This window comes from Mustela putorius, unplaced genomic scaffold (genome assembly GCF_011764305.1).
Source record: "Mustela putorius furo isolate JIRA1106 unplaced genomic scaffold, ASM1176430v1.1 tig00003834_pilon_pilon_pilon, whole genome shotgun sequence".
NCBI lineage: Eukaryota > Metazoa > Chordata > Mammalia > Carnivora > Mustelidae > Mustela > Mustela putorius.
In genome coordinates, this window is record NW_025421987.1 from 127,581,558 (window position 1) to 127,597,307 (window position 15,750).

Consider the following 15,750-nt stretch of genomic DNA (forward strand, 5'->3'; position numbering starts at 1 on the left):
TAAGGAGGCATTACAGTCCATAGTGATACAAAGTGACTTCTTAACAGCAGTGATTTAACTTCCTGGTGAGAAGGGTACTGTAGATGAAACTGATCTAGCACACCTCCAGGGATTTTCTCTTCTTCTAGTAACACAAAAAATACTGCTAAGTCACAAGATTAAAAGGGAAAAAAAAGATGAATTGGCTGAAATAAATTTTTAAAAATCTTTTCCTGTAATATGCTTGGAAAATGAATCCAAAGACATATTCTTAGATGATCTAATGAAACATAAAGTCAAATACAGAAACCAGACGAAATAGAGATGATAAATTCCAATGAGCTTTAAGAGACAAAGGAGAAAAAAAGAAAAGAAAGGCAGAAAGTAAAATTGCAGAAAAGAAAGATTTTATTGAAAGAAAAACAGACATAATTATGGATCAGGAAACAATCACCAAGCTCACAACTGAATAAACAATTAAAAACAGAACGAGCCATCCCTTTTCTGAAATCTAATAAGGGTCTGAATTATACAATTAAAAAATAACTCTGAAGAAAGAATGTCAGCCCACCCTCTTCCTAGCTCGGGAGACTACAGGACCCAACATGTCTTGGGTCTTTAACAAGCACACCCTCATTTTACCCCACACATTCTCAACAGGTTCTTACGGGCTAAAAAGAATCCTACTCTTTTTAGGCAGAGAGCAAAGCTCTAACACATCAACAGTGTATCTGTGGTAGGGAATTGCAGGAATGAGTAACTATCGATTATATGCCTAAAATGACTCCTTAAAAATATAGGTCTAACATGGGACATACGGCCTTATAGAAATTCTGACTTGACTTTGCATCAGATATGTAATACAGAATTCTAAAGTACCTTCTCACGCTCACAGAGGTTTCCAAACTAAAGGAGTCAAAAATGAAAAATACAAATTCTCAGTGGCTCCTGACAGGGTTAAGAGGGTAGTTAGGGGGAAGATATTTTTATAACACCTAGAAGGAAAAGCAAAGAACAAAGGTGAATTTTTTCCAGGAGTTTAACCATCTCGTGTCCCAATTTACTAAAAAGTAAACTGCCCCTGGGAAAAGCAGGCTTGAGGCAGTATAGAGCTCACTCACCTCCCTGACCACCCCCTTCCCGGCCCCCAGACTGTGGAGGTCTAGGCCTCTTGCTCAGAACCCACAGCACTGGAAGAAAGCCACACCCTCTTTACTGGAAGATGGAAACAAAACATGAAAGCCCATAATTGCAGATCGCTTTCAGGTGGTTCCTGAAAAAACAACTTCTAGCATGTGCTCTGAACCTTTCCCTGACACCAGCATTTCTGAGAGGGGACAGCAAGAATTCCCTGCACTTCTCAGACCCCTAATGAACTTTCTAGTATGTCAGCAGTGCCTCTGCCTCTCAAAAAGATGCTAACTTCTAAGGTTCCAGATGCACAACAAAGAGAACTAGGAAACTGGCCTGAAGGCTTCGTTCCTTTCCTTTGGCCTAACTGGAGGAGGTCAGAGTCGGCCTGGGGCCGGCGTGCACACCCCCACACCTGCCCCGGGAGACGGAGGCCCAGGCTGACGGAGGCCCAGGCTGGGCACCACCGTCAGAGGAACTCAAACCAGCAGCGGGGGAGGCTGTCTCGGAAGAAAAAGGAGTAGGCATGACAGAGGCTGCCCGCTTGCTGGTGGTGGAGCAGGGACCAGAGGCGGTCGCTGAGGAGGGCGGAGAGGGGCCGAGGCCCCTGGTGATCACCTTCCAGCGGCTTCACGATCTGGAGTTTCTCGGGCAGGTAGGAGCGGCTGCTGAAGGACATGCCCGAGAAGCCGGTGAACTCGGAGAAGCGCGAGTGGGTGCCGAGGGACATGATGCTCTCCGTGGGCGTGAGGGAGCCGCTGAGCAGCTCGCCCTTCTCCGCCAGCTCCCTGAGCTTCCGCTCCTGCTCCTCCTCGAAGAACCTCCGCTCCGAGAGGTAGTTCTCCCGGCGGAGGGACAGCCTCCGCAGCGCCGTCTCCAGGTCGTGGGAGCCCGGAGTGCCCGGCGTCCCGGGCTTCTTGCTCCGCTCGTCGTTCCTGTGGAGGGAGATGGGGCTGAGCGAGGCGCACCCTGCAGCGGGCGCCATGCAGGGTAGAGTGCACGGCTCGAGGCAGTCCTTACTGCTAGGTGGCCAGAGGTGCACGTGTTTCCTGGTGGCCGCAGGCTCTTTGCTAGGGAAGCCAACAAGGCAAGGAGCAAAAATTTAGGCAAAGCTGGGGACGGAAATGCCTGCCGGGGGGGAACCTAGTTCCCTCTGTTGGGTGTTCTGCCCGGTGGGGGGAGAGCACTAAGGTGTAATGAAAATTCGCACAGACTATGTAAAAAATTCCGTCCCTAGCTACATCTCCCTCGTGAACCCTCAGAAAGACGACTTCTTCAGACCGAAGTCCTAGTTACCAGAAGGGTCACAGGTTCTAGGGGTATTTCTCTTTGTTCTTGAACTTAAAGAGCTGTTCTATCAAGCAGTTCCCCTCGGAGCCAAGAGGTCAGAAGAACCAATCTCTCTGTCACAGAAAAAGGGTGTACAACACAGCTGACGTGCCTCTGTGTGTGTGTGTGTGTGTGTGTGTGTGTGTGTGCATGCGCGCACGCGCAGCTGTGGGTCTACAGGGCTTGGGGACACAGAGGGGCTGCCCACCACTGAGGAGGCCCCACCCTAGCGACAGGGCTGTGATGTGCACCCTTTGCAGCAAACTGGATTCTGATCACAAGTCAGAGCCTGAGTCCTCCTCAGCCTTCCAAACATCCAAGCTACAGAGAGGTCCCTGAAACAAAGGTCTATTCTGGAGCCCGAAAGGGAAGTAACAGAAAATAATCATTTATCCCCCCTTCAGCATTTGACATAAAGGCAGACTTCCTGTTGTGCCTCCTGCTACTGGTGAAAGTACCAGAATCAAGAATGAGCACACACTCAGAGGTCCTGGCAAAACAGATTACAGAACAAAAGGTCTGTACTTGTCAGGCAATTCTTTACCCGCCTCCCTCTTCTGTGAGCCAAACCTATCCTCCGTCCACACCACCTGTCTCCCAGACCCAAAGATTACAAACTCCCTGCCAGCTCACCCCAGGTCCTCGGACTCTGCTTCCAGGATGATGCTGTTGGTCTTGTTGTCCAGGACAACGTTGCCAACATCACTACCGTAGAAGCTGGACCGGGGGGTGCTGACGCAGCTGGAGAGGAGGGAGTTCACGGCTGAGGACTGGTTGGAGCCTGGGATGTTCATGGGGGATGGGGTCAGAGACCTCTGCTTGACGACCTGGTTGATGTTTCTCACCGTCTCAAAGACTCGCTTCTGGTGCCTGGAGAAGTGTGGAGAAGATGCACAACATCCATGAATAAACAAATGCAGGAATGATTGCAGAGTTCAACCTCTAGAAACTACCATCTGAGAGGCGAGAAAGGCAGCTGGCCCATGTGAGCCCCCCAAGCAACCTACCATCCCTTGCCTTCCATGTGTTTCTTAAGCCTGTTGGCTGGAAAGCAAGAAACTCAGTACCCACTGAATTCGGGGCTCTACTTTGTGGCTATGTCCCAGAGGTGATGCAAGCAAAGGGATATTGCTTTTCTCTCCCTTAGGCTTGACCCACAAGTACAAGTACTTAAGTAGGACTTTAGTCTCCTGGCTACTTTTCCTCCGTCATGATGGTGCCTAGAATGCAAGGTCCAGGAGAGCAGAGTTCACTGCTCAGCACATAACAGGGCTCCATAAGTATCTGTAGAATGAGTATTTGTTGACTGTTTATGTGTGTATGTGTATATATATATATGTGTGTGTGTGTGTGTGTGTGTGTGTGTGTGTGTGTGTGTATATATATATATATATATATATATATATGAAAGCCAGACAAAATCTTAAACTTCTACAATGAGATGATAAACACCACAGGAATCTTATTTAGAAACTGCTGTTTCTAAGAGTGGAACCTCCTTGATGTTCATTTGTTTCCACGCCACCCCCCCACCTTTTTTTTAAGAAGGGGAGAGAGACCGAGTAAGAGAATCCCAAGCATGCTCCACGCCCAGTGCAGAGCCCCAAGCCCAGTGCAGAGCCCAACACGGGGCTCCATCTCATGACCCTGAGATCATGACCTGAACTACATCAAGAGTGGAATGCTTAACCGAGCTTCCCAGGCATCCCCTTATGTGTTCCTTTTACAGGAGACAAAGGTAGGGCACATTGCCATAAAGGCCACATCTTTCTGGGACGCCTAAGGCTTCACACACGCACAGAGGCTCGGGGACTCTGGTCACTCCCAGGATCCCATTTCAGTTCTGGCTGTGGGCTTTGAGTTCAGAAAATACACTCTGAAATCAGATCCACACACATCTGAGGAAACACCTCAGGGCTGGCCTAGCACAAGGTCTCATGTCAGGGAGAGAGCCCGTAGGGGCCAGAAAGGGCAGAAGCCTTGCATGCACCCCTCAAAGAGCCCTCTGTATCTCCTATAGCATGCGATCTCTCTTTCTCTAACAGGCATTAAACATTTCCAAGTATTGTTTTTCACTGAACGGAAAGATAAAACCAAGGGGTGGTATCAAGACAGGCCTGCATTAACAGAGATGGGAAACACAGCTCTCCTTACTCAACTTTCTAGAAGTTAGTAGAAGAGCTTTAAAACCTAGGAAGAGGAGCTGGGGGATATATATCACTGTCTGTGTGCTCTTATCTCCCTCAACCCAGACCCAAATCTGTGCAAGGACCACAGAGCTGGTGTCTGAAGCCCAAATGCTGCTGGTTTTGATGAGCACAGGGTGTGAGGCAGTCTCTGGAAAACTTAGAAGCAGGCCGTACGCGATGTCCGGAGACTCGGGCTCTTCCAGCTGCAGCTCCTTCCGCATCGTCCCCTCGATCTCCGCTGCCAAGGAGTCCTGAGAAAAGCCAGAGACACACGGAGTGAGCAGCAATTCAAGTCTCTGAAAGAGGCTCCCGGCTGGCTGGCCAGAGGAGTCTCCGGTGAGGTCTCAGAGCCTGCAAACTGCCCTTCCGTGAGGCTGTCACCACTCATCACTGGGGGGATCCCTGAGTGAGCAAGCCCCATGGCGGGTTCCGAATGGAGCAGTCCCCAGTGGGCACTGAGTGGACAGCCCCTATGCTCCCCTGCGGCTAAGGATCTGAGAGCAAACCCCATGTTCCCTTGGCCACACCATGGAGCTGTGGCTCTGCCTACAAGGAGAGGCAGGGGAATTTGTGGAGGAAGGGCCCTGAGTTGTGAGCACGGTCATGTGAGCCTCTGCTCTTGTGCCCCCCGCTTCCCATGCAAGGAAGGCTCCTCTCCCCACCAACGACCCAATGCCCACCCTCCTTTAATGACCCGCTCCTACCTCGTTTCCACTACCAATCCTTCACTCCTCCCCCAAGAAAGACACCAAACACACGAAGTCCCGACGAGTTCCCTGAACAGTGAGTTCACTTGCATCTTCCTCTAGCTAGGTTGTGGATTCTGTGGGTCAGGGGAGGGCCAGTCACAGATGGCTTCTCCCTTCTCAGATGGGCCAGGCCCCGAGCTGAGGCTCACTGATAAAGACTCCCTGATAAGCGGCCCCCTTCCTGAACGCCCCACCACTCCTTACCACCCGAGGCAGAGACTCACAGGCAACCCCACACACCGGCACAGGTTGGTGCCAACAGGAGGACCAAGTGTGTGCAGAAAAGCACCCGCTGGGATCTCAGACAAGGAGACCACCTAGGACAGCTTGAAGGGAAGGGCTAACTCTTTGTTAACCGAAGACCTCCCAAGATGAGAGGAATGTTCTTTCTACACCGTGCACTGTGAGAGCCACAGGCCACAGGTGGCCATCAGGTGCTTAAAACATGACCAGTATCACTGGGAACCCAAATTCCCTGTGCTAATTCTAATGGATTTAACTTTACACAGCCACTTGTGGCCAATGCCTTCCCAGCAGACAGAGCATGGGGACTCCAGAGCACCCACCTCCACAGCCCCAAAGTCAAGGAGTGATGCTCCAGGCTGGAAGCTGGAACCTATTTATACATACCTGATTTTATTTAGTAATTATTATGTACAGGTTGCCATTCAACATAACCCAAGTTGTAAAAGGCTTCCCTGGGTGAGCTTTTTTAAAAAGATTTTATTTACTTATTTGATAGAGATCACAAGTAGACAGAGAGGCAGGCAGAGGTGGGCGGGGGAAGCAGGCTCCCTGCTGAGCAGAGAGCCCGATGGGGGGCTCGATCCCAGGACTCTGAGATCATGACCCGAGCCGAAGACAGAGGCTTTAACCCACTGAGCCACCCAGGTGCCTCTGGGTGAGCTTTTTTAAAGCCAGTTTACTTTTCTTTCTCTCTTTAAGATTTTATTTATTTATTTGAGAGAGAGAGAAGAAACTGAGATAGTGAGAGCACAAGCAGGGAGGAGAGGGAGGAGCCCGATGCGGGACTCGATCCCAAGACCCTGGGATCCTGACCTGAGCCGAAGGCAGAAGCTTAACTGACTGAGCCAGCCAGGCACCCTGCAAGTTTCCTTTTTTTACTACTGTAATTCACCATATAGTTTGCATTCAGAGTGCATTTCCTCTGCACGAGGAAAGGACCTTCATACAACTTAGGAGAGATGACATACCAAACGACTAATTTCAAGGCCATGCCTGTAGGAAATTGCAAGCTGGTTCTGTGCCCTCTTTGGCCCTGAGCCCCCTAGCAGTCTGGGGGAAGCCATGGACCCCTTCTCACATCAATATCTTTAAGTGAATAAAGTAATTAAGACAAAAAGGAAGCCAGATATATTGAACTAGTCACTAGACTATTAATAACAACAATCGTGATACGGTAACACACAGGACCTGGCTTCAGGCCTGGTAATTACTGCCACCTTGAAGTGGAGCTTAGCACGAATAGGACTTGGAGACATCTTACAACAGACAGCAGCTGTGATCTCCACCAGTGACAAAGTCATGGGTGCTCTTAACGCTGTGCCTTGGTGCCCACCTTCATATGAGAAGGAAGCAGTGTATGCAATTAGGGATTAAGAGAAAAGATGTGCCCCTTCCTCAGGTTCATAGGCCTCCTGAGTCCTGTCTGGGGATTCCCGATTGGAAGCTCCTGCCAAACGCAAGAGCTGGCAATGTACTCCTCAGGCAGAAACTGCTGCTCACGGTCTGATTGAGCTACTAGAGAGGCTGGGAGCAAGACTGGCAGATTTGGCCATTCTGCTCCAGAAACACGGGTACAACACCACTCAGCGCCACAAATATCTTTAATACATGGTGCACTTTAAAAATAGCCATCCTCGGGTACCTGGGTGGCTCAGTGGGTTAAGCCGCTGCCTTCAGCTCGGGTCGTGATCTCAGGGTCCTGGGATCAAGTCCCACATCAGGCTCTCTGCTCAGCGGGGAGCCTGCTTCCCTCTCTCTCTCTGCCTGCATCTCTATTTGTGATCTCTCTCTGTAAAATAAATAAATAAAATTTTTTTAAAAATAGCCATCCTCAAAAACTGAGGCCAGCTGTGCCAACGGCTCCAGGGAAAGACAAGCGAAAGCTCCACCTCAGCAAATATGAAAGCTGAGAATCTCTGCAGAAAAGCCCCAAACGCAGATTTTCAGTTTGACTTCACTATGTCACGGCTTCGTTTGAAAACAAGTGTGTCCCTGAGAGTGAATGCAGTGGAGGGCCTCCTAAGTGCATGGAAACAAGATGCCCCCAGGAGGCCACCGCGCCAAGGTGGGAAGCCAAGAAGAAGGGAAACTGAGGCGGGGAGCACACACTGCTACGTCGTAGGCCAGTCTGAGCTGTCATCGGCTCCAGACGGAGGAATCGGGGGGCACCGAATGTTCTTTGCTGCCTTTCCTGGGATTCCTGGACCACCAGTCTGCCCCTTGGAAAGCTATGTCATGTATCTTTCATTTTGGTTTCATTAGATGTAGTCAAGCTGAGAGAGAAAGAGTGTGTGTGTTCTAGTCTGATTTTGATATATAAAAGGAAAGAAGCTCATGATTTAGGAAAAGTAGGCCAGACAACAAGGCGGGGAGCGAGCAGTGTCAGTAACGGGGGTGGAGGGTGTACAGGGAAAGAGCCCTAAGGAAAGGCCAAATTCCAAGGGGACAGAGCGTCACAAACATTGACACTGCCATCCACTCGTATTCATTTGGGAGTGTTTCTCTCAAAAGTTCTCGTCTCCTCAAAAAGACTGTGGTATTTCCTCAAACCATGAAACAAGATCTAAATATAAAAGGTCTTGGTCATTTGTTCTTTGGTCTGTTTGTCCACCCATCCAAATCTAGTAGCTACTAAGCACGTACAATTCTGTAACACAAGCTCCGAGTAGATAGCAGAGTGTCCCAGAGAGGGACGGAGGAAAGGAGCAAAGAAGACATGGCCCCCGCCTTCGAGAGGCCTTAGTCTGACAGAAGAAGGTGCAACGAGGAAGATCAACAAGCATCACAGGGAAAAGGCCAGCAGAGGAGGCCTGCACAGTGCTGCTGAACCCCAGCAGGGAGGGGCTGACCTGGAAAATCCCCTTCTCAACCGTGTCTCCCTAAACCCCAAGCATGAAACAGATCAGGCCAGAGCTACAAAATCAGATTGTGGGGGAAATCATTTTGTAGCAATGGAAATGCCCCTCCGGGTGGAGAGACAGACACTTTGTCAGGTCACAGACACTGAAAGCCCCCAAGAGGATGACCAGGAAGCCTAGAAAGAACCAGCAGAACTGCATGGGCAACTTAAGAAATCTGGAATGCACTGTGAGCCCCAAACAGCTCATATTCTAGTACGGTTAGAAAAATAACAAGGTATGAATAAAATCTTCCAGACAGCTGAGGTTCCCATGAAATATAACCATTACGGACAGGAGAAAAAAAAAAAGGACCGAGTCAGACGGCAAAGGAGGAGTGAGTCTGCCGGGAGCGGGCTCGCGAGCCCCAGCTGCTGATCTGATCTAAGCAGTGGAAAGAGAAGCCCACCCACGGCACCTCCCCTCCAGACCCGCCTCTCTGCTGGGGCGCCCGGCGCCCAGCAGGTGGGGAACAGGGACCCAGAGCAAGCGCTCACCATGGGGAACAGCCCAAGCGAGTGGTAGCGCCGGGATGTGGTGTTGGGCACGGTCTTGTTGCGGAGGTTCTTGAGCTCCTCCTGTGCCTCGTGAAGCATCTCCATGCACTCGGCGTACTTGTCCTCCAGCTCGCGCAGCTGCGGGCACCGGAAAGGCATGCAAGGTCAGCGCGGGGCTGTCCAGGGCCTCTGGGCCCAACCCCAAAGGGCCCTAGAGGCTCAGTCCGGCTCCCACTTGGGGCATGCTTCTAGCCTCCCAAGTCCTAATGCATGACCGAGATCACAGGCTTCCAGTGACAGGGTGTGTAAGTCACGGGGGTGAAAGGCACGGTATAGGAATCGCGTCAGTGGGACGGTAGGGCTGTCATGTGGTGACAGATGGGGCAACAGTGTGGTGACCACAGCGTAATGTACAGAGGTGTCTCACCACTACGTTGTACCCCTAAAACTCTTGGAACCTTGTGCCAATGAGACCCAATAAAAAATGGTTATTTCTTTCAAAGCCAACACCCTCATTTCCAGCCACATCTGTGAGTGGGCTCCTTTCCATGGTGAGCTCCGGGCCATTTCTCTCACCGGACATTGAACAGGAGCGGGCTGTGCAGGGCCTGGCCTCCTGGGTGCTCGCCAGAGGTGATGGGTATCAGCAGGAATTTACCAATAAGAATGGCTTTCAATTCAGAGTAAGGACAGCTAGCAAGGCGGACATGACCCACGGCCCGTCAGGCAGAGGCTGAGCACCTTAACTACGACGGGCCTGGGGAAAAGCAGGGGGGCGGGGCGGGGGGAGCCGCTCACCTCGGCCGTGAGCTGCCGCTGGGCATCCTTAGCGGCCCCCAGGTGCTGGACCAGCTCTTCATTTTCCACCGCGCACTGCAAGAGGGCAAAGGCCCATCAACTTCTCCTCTAAGATACCTAGAAACGTCTGACTGCCTCTTATTACCTGGTCTGTTCCGATCCTATCACATTTCTACAGTGATTCTTTTATGCCAGAGTCCCATTTTGTCTTTTCTGTAATTCTGAAGGCAGCCTTTCCTACATCCGTGTTCATGCTGGATGGCCCCCCATTTCCCCGCCACTATAGGCACAACCCCTCCCCAGATGGGCTCCACCTCGAGCTTCTGGCAAAGGCCTGAAGTGGGAAATGAAACTATATTTGTTCTGTTCTTGCTGTCTTGCTGCTGCTCCAGCTTAAATCTACAGGGGACAGGACTCTGCTGCGGGACACACCAGAGTGTGTAAAAACAAACCCTAGACTAAAAAATTCATGAGTTAAATTCTAGAACTCTGGATCTACAGTACTTTTCTTAATGAATTCTATTGATGCACGGATTATTTTTAAGAGAGAGGTGGTTATAGGATGCCCTCCCCAGTTCAGGGTGACTCGTTCACTCTGCTGAACTTGCTAATAAGCCTTTTCTCCAAAGGGGCAGCACAGACACCTGAACTACGAGACCAAAGGACCTGGTCTTCAGGGGCCAATGCCATCTGCGGCAGCCAGAGAAACAGAAGCCTTACAGATTTTGCCTTCTTCTGCAAGTCGACTATCTGCGACAGCAGGTGTGTGATCTCCTCCTGCTGGCGGGCAGCATCCTCAGTCTTCTTGGCCAGCTCCTCTGAGATACTGGCGATCTGCACGTTGGCGTCCCCTTTTACCAAGAAATGACAACAAGAGAAAGTCAGACCCAGAGAGAATGGTTTCTTTGTGGTGTGCTCAAGAAAAGGCATCTTTGTTACCAGACGGGGGAGGAGTGAAGAGGACAGTGAAGAAGGAACAGTGCCCGTTTTCCTGTACAGGCTCAGTCTATCATGAGAAAGAGGTGTGGGGACCCAGCCCTGATGACCAAAGCCACCTCCCTTCCCAGAGAAAGTCAGACAGGCTTGGGGAGTCAGCCAGGAGATGACTGCCCCACCACCCGGTGCATCTGCCCGAATCCCCACGTTTGTGCATGAACGGGTCCACATCATTAACAGGAGCTCCCTGCTGCACCCTGTCCTAGAAGGAACTGCTACTGGCACAGTGTAATCCCCGGGAGTGTTTTCAACCCCTATTCAGAGTCATAACTCATTTTACTAGATTAGAACACGGGGTGTGTTTCATTTACTGAATGTTTTGCTGAAACTCAAAATACCGTTTGCCCTTGTGTCTTAACTTGTAAACTTACGATGGAGAGGGCGGGGGGGAAGTACTTATTTGCAAAATGGAGAACTCTGGTCTCACTTTTCACCCATCAGTTATGAGAAACCGTAACTGGTTAGTGTTTGCATATCGGCAGGAGAACTCTGTAACTGGGCTTAACTTAGACTTCACATAACTCCAGTGTTCCAGTAGAAAGCTGGAATCAAACATCCATCTCAGGGAGAAATTAGGACAGTGTAAGACTGACAACCCAGCACCCAATTTCTTATGAATCAGAGTGAGGGGTGCCATGCAAGACAGGGGGGCAGGGAGAGTGTCTCATCCCAATGATGGCAGTTATAGAAAGTAAAAAGAGGGGGTGGGGATGGAGCAAGGGGACCAGGCCATACTCAGTTCCTTCACGCAGTCGTTGACCAGCTGCTGTTCCTTCTCTTCGTAGGTGATGGTCTCTGTCTTCAGCTGGCAGGCCTATGGATAAGGCTCGGGTCAGAGCCCCACAGTTACACCTGGACCGGTGGGGCAGGCAAGGCTAGGGGAAGGAGCAAGGACTAACCTGGGTCTGGAAGGCTTCCCTTCACCCTCTCCCCACCTGCCATCCGTGACATCCTCAAATACGGACAGTCCATCAGAATGCCCGGCTCAGTTAAGGAATCTCAGACCCTCAAGCTGAAGAGCTGAAAACGGTGTACCACCAGAGGGCGCCACACAAAGCGATGTGCAGTCTGCAAGCAGCTCCCTTGTGTCTGTTCATTTGCATCAGTCCCGGCTCACAGACACAGACCCCTTTGTGACCCCAAAAGTGTCTAGGACTCAGCTCTGCCTACCGTTTATAGATGACCACAAGAATGGCTAACTCTTATCATGTACCTGCTTTATGCAAGGCACTGTCCTATGAGGCCTGAGTTGGAGTTAAATCTACTGTATTTAGCTAAGTTAAAACACGATATGTACGAAAGCATTAAAATTCAGAGACCCAGGAACTACCCCGGGACTCTGGATAGCCTGCTCCCAGCTGACAATGTGAGAAAGTAGAGATCCAAAGGTCTGAAGAAAATATCCCAGGTGGAAAGGAGCTATCTCTGAGCCCTCTGGACCGGGCCCCAAAGAGATACTACACTCCTGGAAACCGAGGTAGAAGGGGTAGCCAGCTGGGATCAGATTCCCTCCACCTGCTTTAGGGGAACACTGATAGAGGGACAGACTACCATGCACCAAGGCCTGGGGTGTTCACATGGGACAGGCACTGGCTATTATGCTGGGCAATAGCCCTAGCTTCACCCCTGGCCATCAGAGAAAGCTTGGACAACCCTCTTGGTCACTCTGGGTTTGTGTCTCCCACTAGAAAATAAGGACTAGAAGATTTATGGTGTAAGGAAACAGGACCCCTTCCTCGTGCATAGCCCTCGTAAGTTCAGACATGAGGTTCTTTTCAACAGGTGGACAAGTTCAAGGTGGTCTGCCCTACTGCAGGGGTTTCAGGGAACCCTGGGCCAGCTGAGGTGGGCATACAACCCAAACGTGACAAAGCATACCTCTGGCTGGAGAACATAAACTCACTGATAATTAAGACAAAAAGTATTAAACTTGCACACATCGGTGTTTTTAGGTAGGGGCCATGGGTAAAGGGAAGTGGCAGGTTCAGAGTCACAGAGTCTTACAAATCCAGCCCTTGTCATTCCCTAACTTGCACCACGTTGGCAAATCAAACACCTAGGAGCCTGGGTTCCTTTCTTTCTTACTGTAAATGAGAGTCAAAATAACCAGCTTCTAGCCCTGCTGTGAAACTTGGAAAAAACAAAAACAAAAACAAAACACAACTGCTGTGAAACCTGAGAAAAAAATAAAATAAAACCTGAAAAACAAAAAACACAATACAAGCAAAGTGCACAGCGACCAGCTAGTTAGAAACACCCAAAAGCATGAGTCCCCATGTGGTCCCAGCTCTACCTTTTTATGTTAATTGTCTAAGAAATCTGTCTCCAAGTTCTCACGTACTATATTCCCTTAGAGCATATGTGACCTGCGGCAACAAGCCTCAGTGTCATCTCCATGGCAGAGCTAGAGGATGCCACGAAGAGAAACCACCAATGGAGCCTGCCCTAACTGGAGGAGGAGGGGCTTGCCACTCTTGCCCACCCACACAGAATCCCCAAGTCCTCGGTCCCCCAGACAGGTACGTGCTCCCCAGAAGCCAATGCCCAGCTCAGAGGAGGCATGCCAGCCAGACTCTGGGTGCTGCTGTGAGTGGAGCTCAGGTGGCTCTCTCACAGATGGTCACCCTTGAGAACGGCGCTATAAGCACAGCTCCTCCTGCCAGATAAGGCAAAGGGGGCCACCACCCTCCAGAGGCAACAAGGGCAGGGAGTGCACCTGACCTCCGATCGAAGTACGACGTTCTCCTCTTCGAGGTCCTTCAGCTTCTTCTGAAGAGAATCTAGATGGAAGTAATTCTGGACGGAGGAGGATGACTCATTCCTCTTCAACCTGGGGGAGAAAGTGCAACTTCGCTCCAGAGAGAGAGACTGGCTCCCTGCACCTGGCAAAGTACCGTTTCCGGTGGGGGGAGGGGTGACCATGAACCATGCAGGGGTGATGGTAGCCACCTGCTGCCACCTAGGTTCACCAGCACTCAGGACCCCCATCCCCACCCTCTGGCCACCGTGTGCAGCTGCCACACGGCCTCACAACTCAGCAGAGCCGACTCTTTGAAGCTAACGCACAATTCCGGATGCCTAGAAGTCTATTTCATATTTACATTGCAATTCTGTGTGCCTAGTCCTAAGTACTCTACAGGTATGAAGCCAATTAATGCTCATAACCCTCTGAACCAAGTACTATCAGTATTCCCACTTAACAAAGAGGAAACAGGCACAAAGCGGTTAAGTAACTTAGCCAAGAGCACACAGCTAGGAAACCACAGAGCCAAGGTCTCAATTGAGACCACTGGGCTCTACAGTTCATGCTTCTGATGTAAGGTTCTGTGGACTCTCTGAGAAGTCCCCACACCTTCTGTCCCAGGGGCTCGCTGTGGCATCTCTGGCTCCAGAACACATCCTATCGTCTACCTAACTGCAGGGCCCACGTGTTACCTGTGACCATGCCGGATCAACCTAAATTAACAAATAACCCTGTCTCCTTCCACATCCTACAGAAATTATCCAATCTGTCAGAGGTACCTGGAGATGCTTGGTCTGGGGAAGGCCGGGAGCAGTGGACCTGAGCCACTGGGGAAGTGACCCTGCCAAGGCACTGCCAAGGACATAGACAGCCAGCTGCCTGCACCCCAGTCCCAGAGACGCGGCCCTCTCCGACTTACGGGGTGGAGCACACGGACTCAGGCTCGCTCTCCTCCGCGGCGCTGGTGTAGAACTGAAGCAGCTCATCCTTCATGGACAGCTCATGCCGGAGCTGAGACACCTGCACAGACACAGCAGGGCCGGGGCGGGGGGTGGTGGGCATTCAGCCCTGAGCACCACAGAACCCCCGCCATGTGCAGACACTTGCTGCTGGGTGACAATGTCTGTTTAATTCCTCACCCAAAGTGAAGGCGGGTCATCGATTGTGGGCTTTTCAAGGAAAAGAGGTTGCACTTGATCCCACTGAAGAAGAATACAGTCGCCGTGTTTTGACAGAAAACCCTCGGCCTAAGTCTATGGTTTTTACTTTGGTTCAAAGAGGAGGTGAGAGACTAGAAGGCTCTGGAATGAGGTGTAGGAGGGTGGGGGACAAGACAGCATATGGGTTTTGCAAGTAGCCAATGACCAGCTGCGCAAATGGCCAGAGAAAGAGATCGTGTTACCAAGCGAAAGAAGAGGCCATTCACTTCTGCTGAAACACAACGCCGCCCTGGACTGGGCCCCTGGCGATGCCAGCTCTGGGTGGGCAGCTAAGAGCAGCTTGCCCACCCTTGCTGTCATACTTGGGACACTCACAGCTCCACCCTGTGACTGCTGCACTCTCACAGGGCTCGCGGCCAAGCCTGGCCAGACCTTGCTCTGTACTCAGTGACCACAAGATAGCAATTTCAGACACAGGGAGAAAGGAGGCAGCCATCAGGAAGTGGCCATACTGATAACTAGGACAGTTTTTGCAAGTCGCCTAATTTATACTTAACATCTTAAGCAAACAAACCTGTGCCATAAAAGTTTTCACTTCTGATTAGCAGGGAATCGGAGCTGTAAGCGAGAATTACAATCTGGTTGTCATTCTTTCTCGTTTCTAATTTGATTTGGGGTCTACGGTTGTTCCCAGCTTTCCTACCCAACACAGTGGGTATTTATTACTTCCACGGAGAAGCAAATTCTATGTGCACAAAAGCTTTAGTTCTAATATCTACATTGACAATTTAATGATGTGCCAAAGGGGAACATATTACAGCTTCCAAATTCAAAGCTTTTCCAAGGAAAAAGACACTTTTCCACTTCCAAAGAGGTGGGTACTATCTGTGTGATGTGAGGGAACCCCCAGCAAGGGCAGTCATGTGGAGGAACAGCACACAAGGGACAGTGGACGACCACGTATTGGTCCCCTGGGTGGCATGGTCCTCTGCTCCCTAAGGCCTGTGAGAAGGGGAGGTCAGGCCATGATGCTGGG

General features: G+C 50.7%; 1 protein-coding gene across 17 annotated transcripts in view; it reads right to left on the bottom strand.

Annotated features, from left to right (window-relative positions):
• TRAK1 (trafficking kinesin protein 1) overlaps positions 1 to 15,750 on the bottom strand; it is a 118,060-nt gene that overhangs the window by 19,797 nt on the left and 82,513 nt on the right. For all 17 annotated transcript variants that reach the window (XR_001179758.2, XR_001179759.2, XM_045089021.1 and 14 more), the window contains 9 exons: positions 14,474 to 14,574; positions 13,533 to 13,641; positions 11,547 to 11,625; positions 10,536 to 10,666; positions 9,816 to 9,890; positions 9,018 to 9,155; positions 4,803 to 4,879; positions 3,073 to 3,309; positions 1,729 to 2,045 (listed from right to left, as the gene is read on the bottom strand). Coding sequence is in view for 15 of the 17 variants with exons in the window: in XM_045089021.1 (XP_044944956.1) it covers positions 1,729 to 2,045; positions 3,073 to 3,309; positions 4,803 to 4,879; positions 9,018 to 9,155; positions 9,816 to 9,890; positions 10,536 to 10,666; positions 11,547 to 11,625; positions 13,533 to 13,641; positions 14,474 to 14,574 (1,264 nt within the window). In the remaining 2 variants the exon portion in view is untranslated. The remainder of the gene's footprint in view (positions 1 to 1,728; positions 2,046 to 3,072; positions 3,310 to 4,802; positions 4,880 to 9,017; positions 9,156 to 9,815; positions 9,891 to 10,535; positions 10,667 to 11,546; positions 11,626 to 13,532; positions 13,642 to 14,473; positions 14,575 to 15,750) is intronic.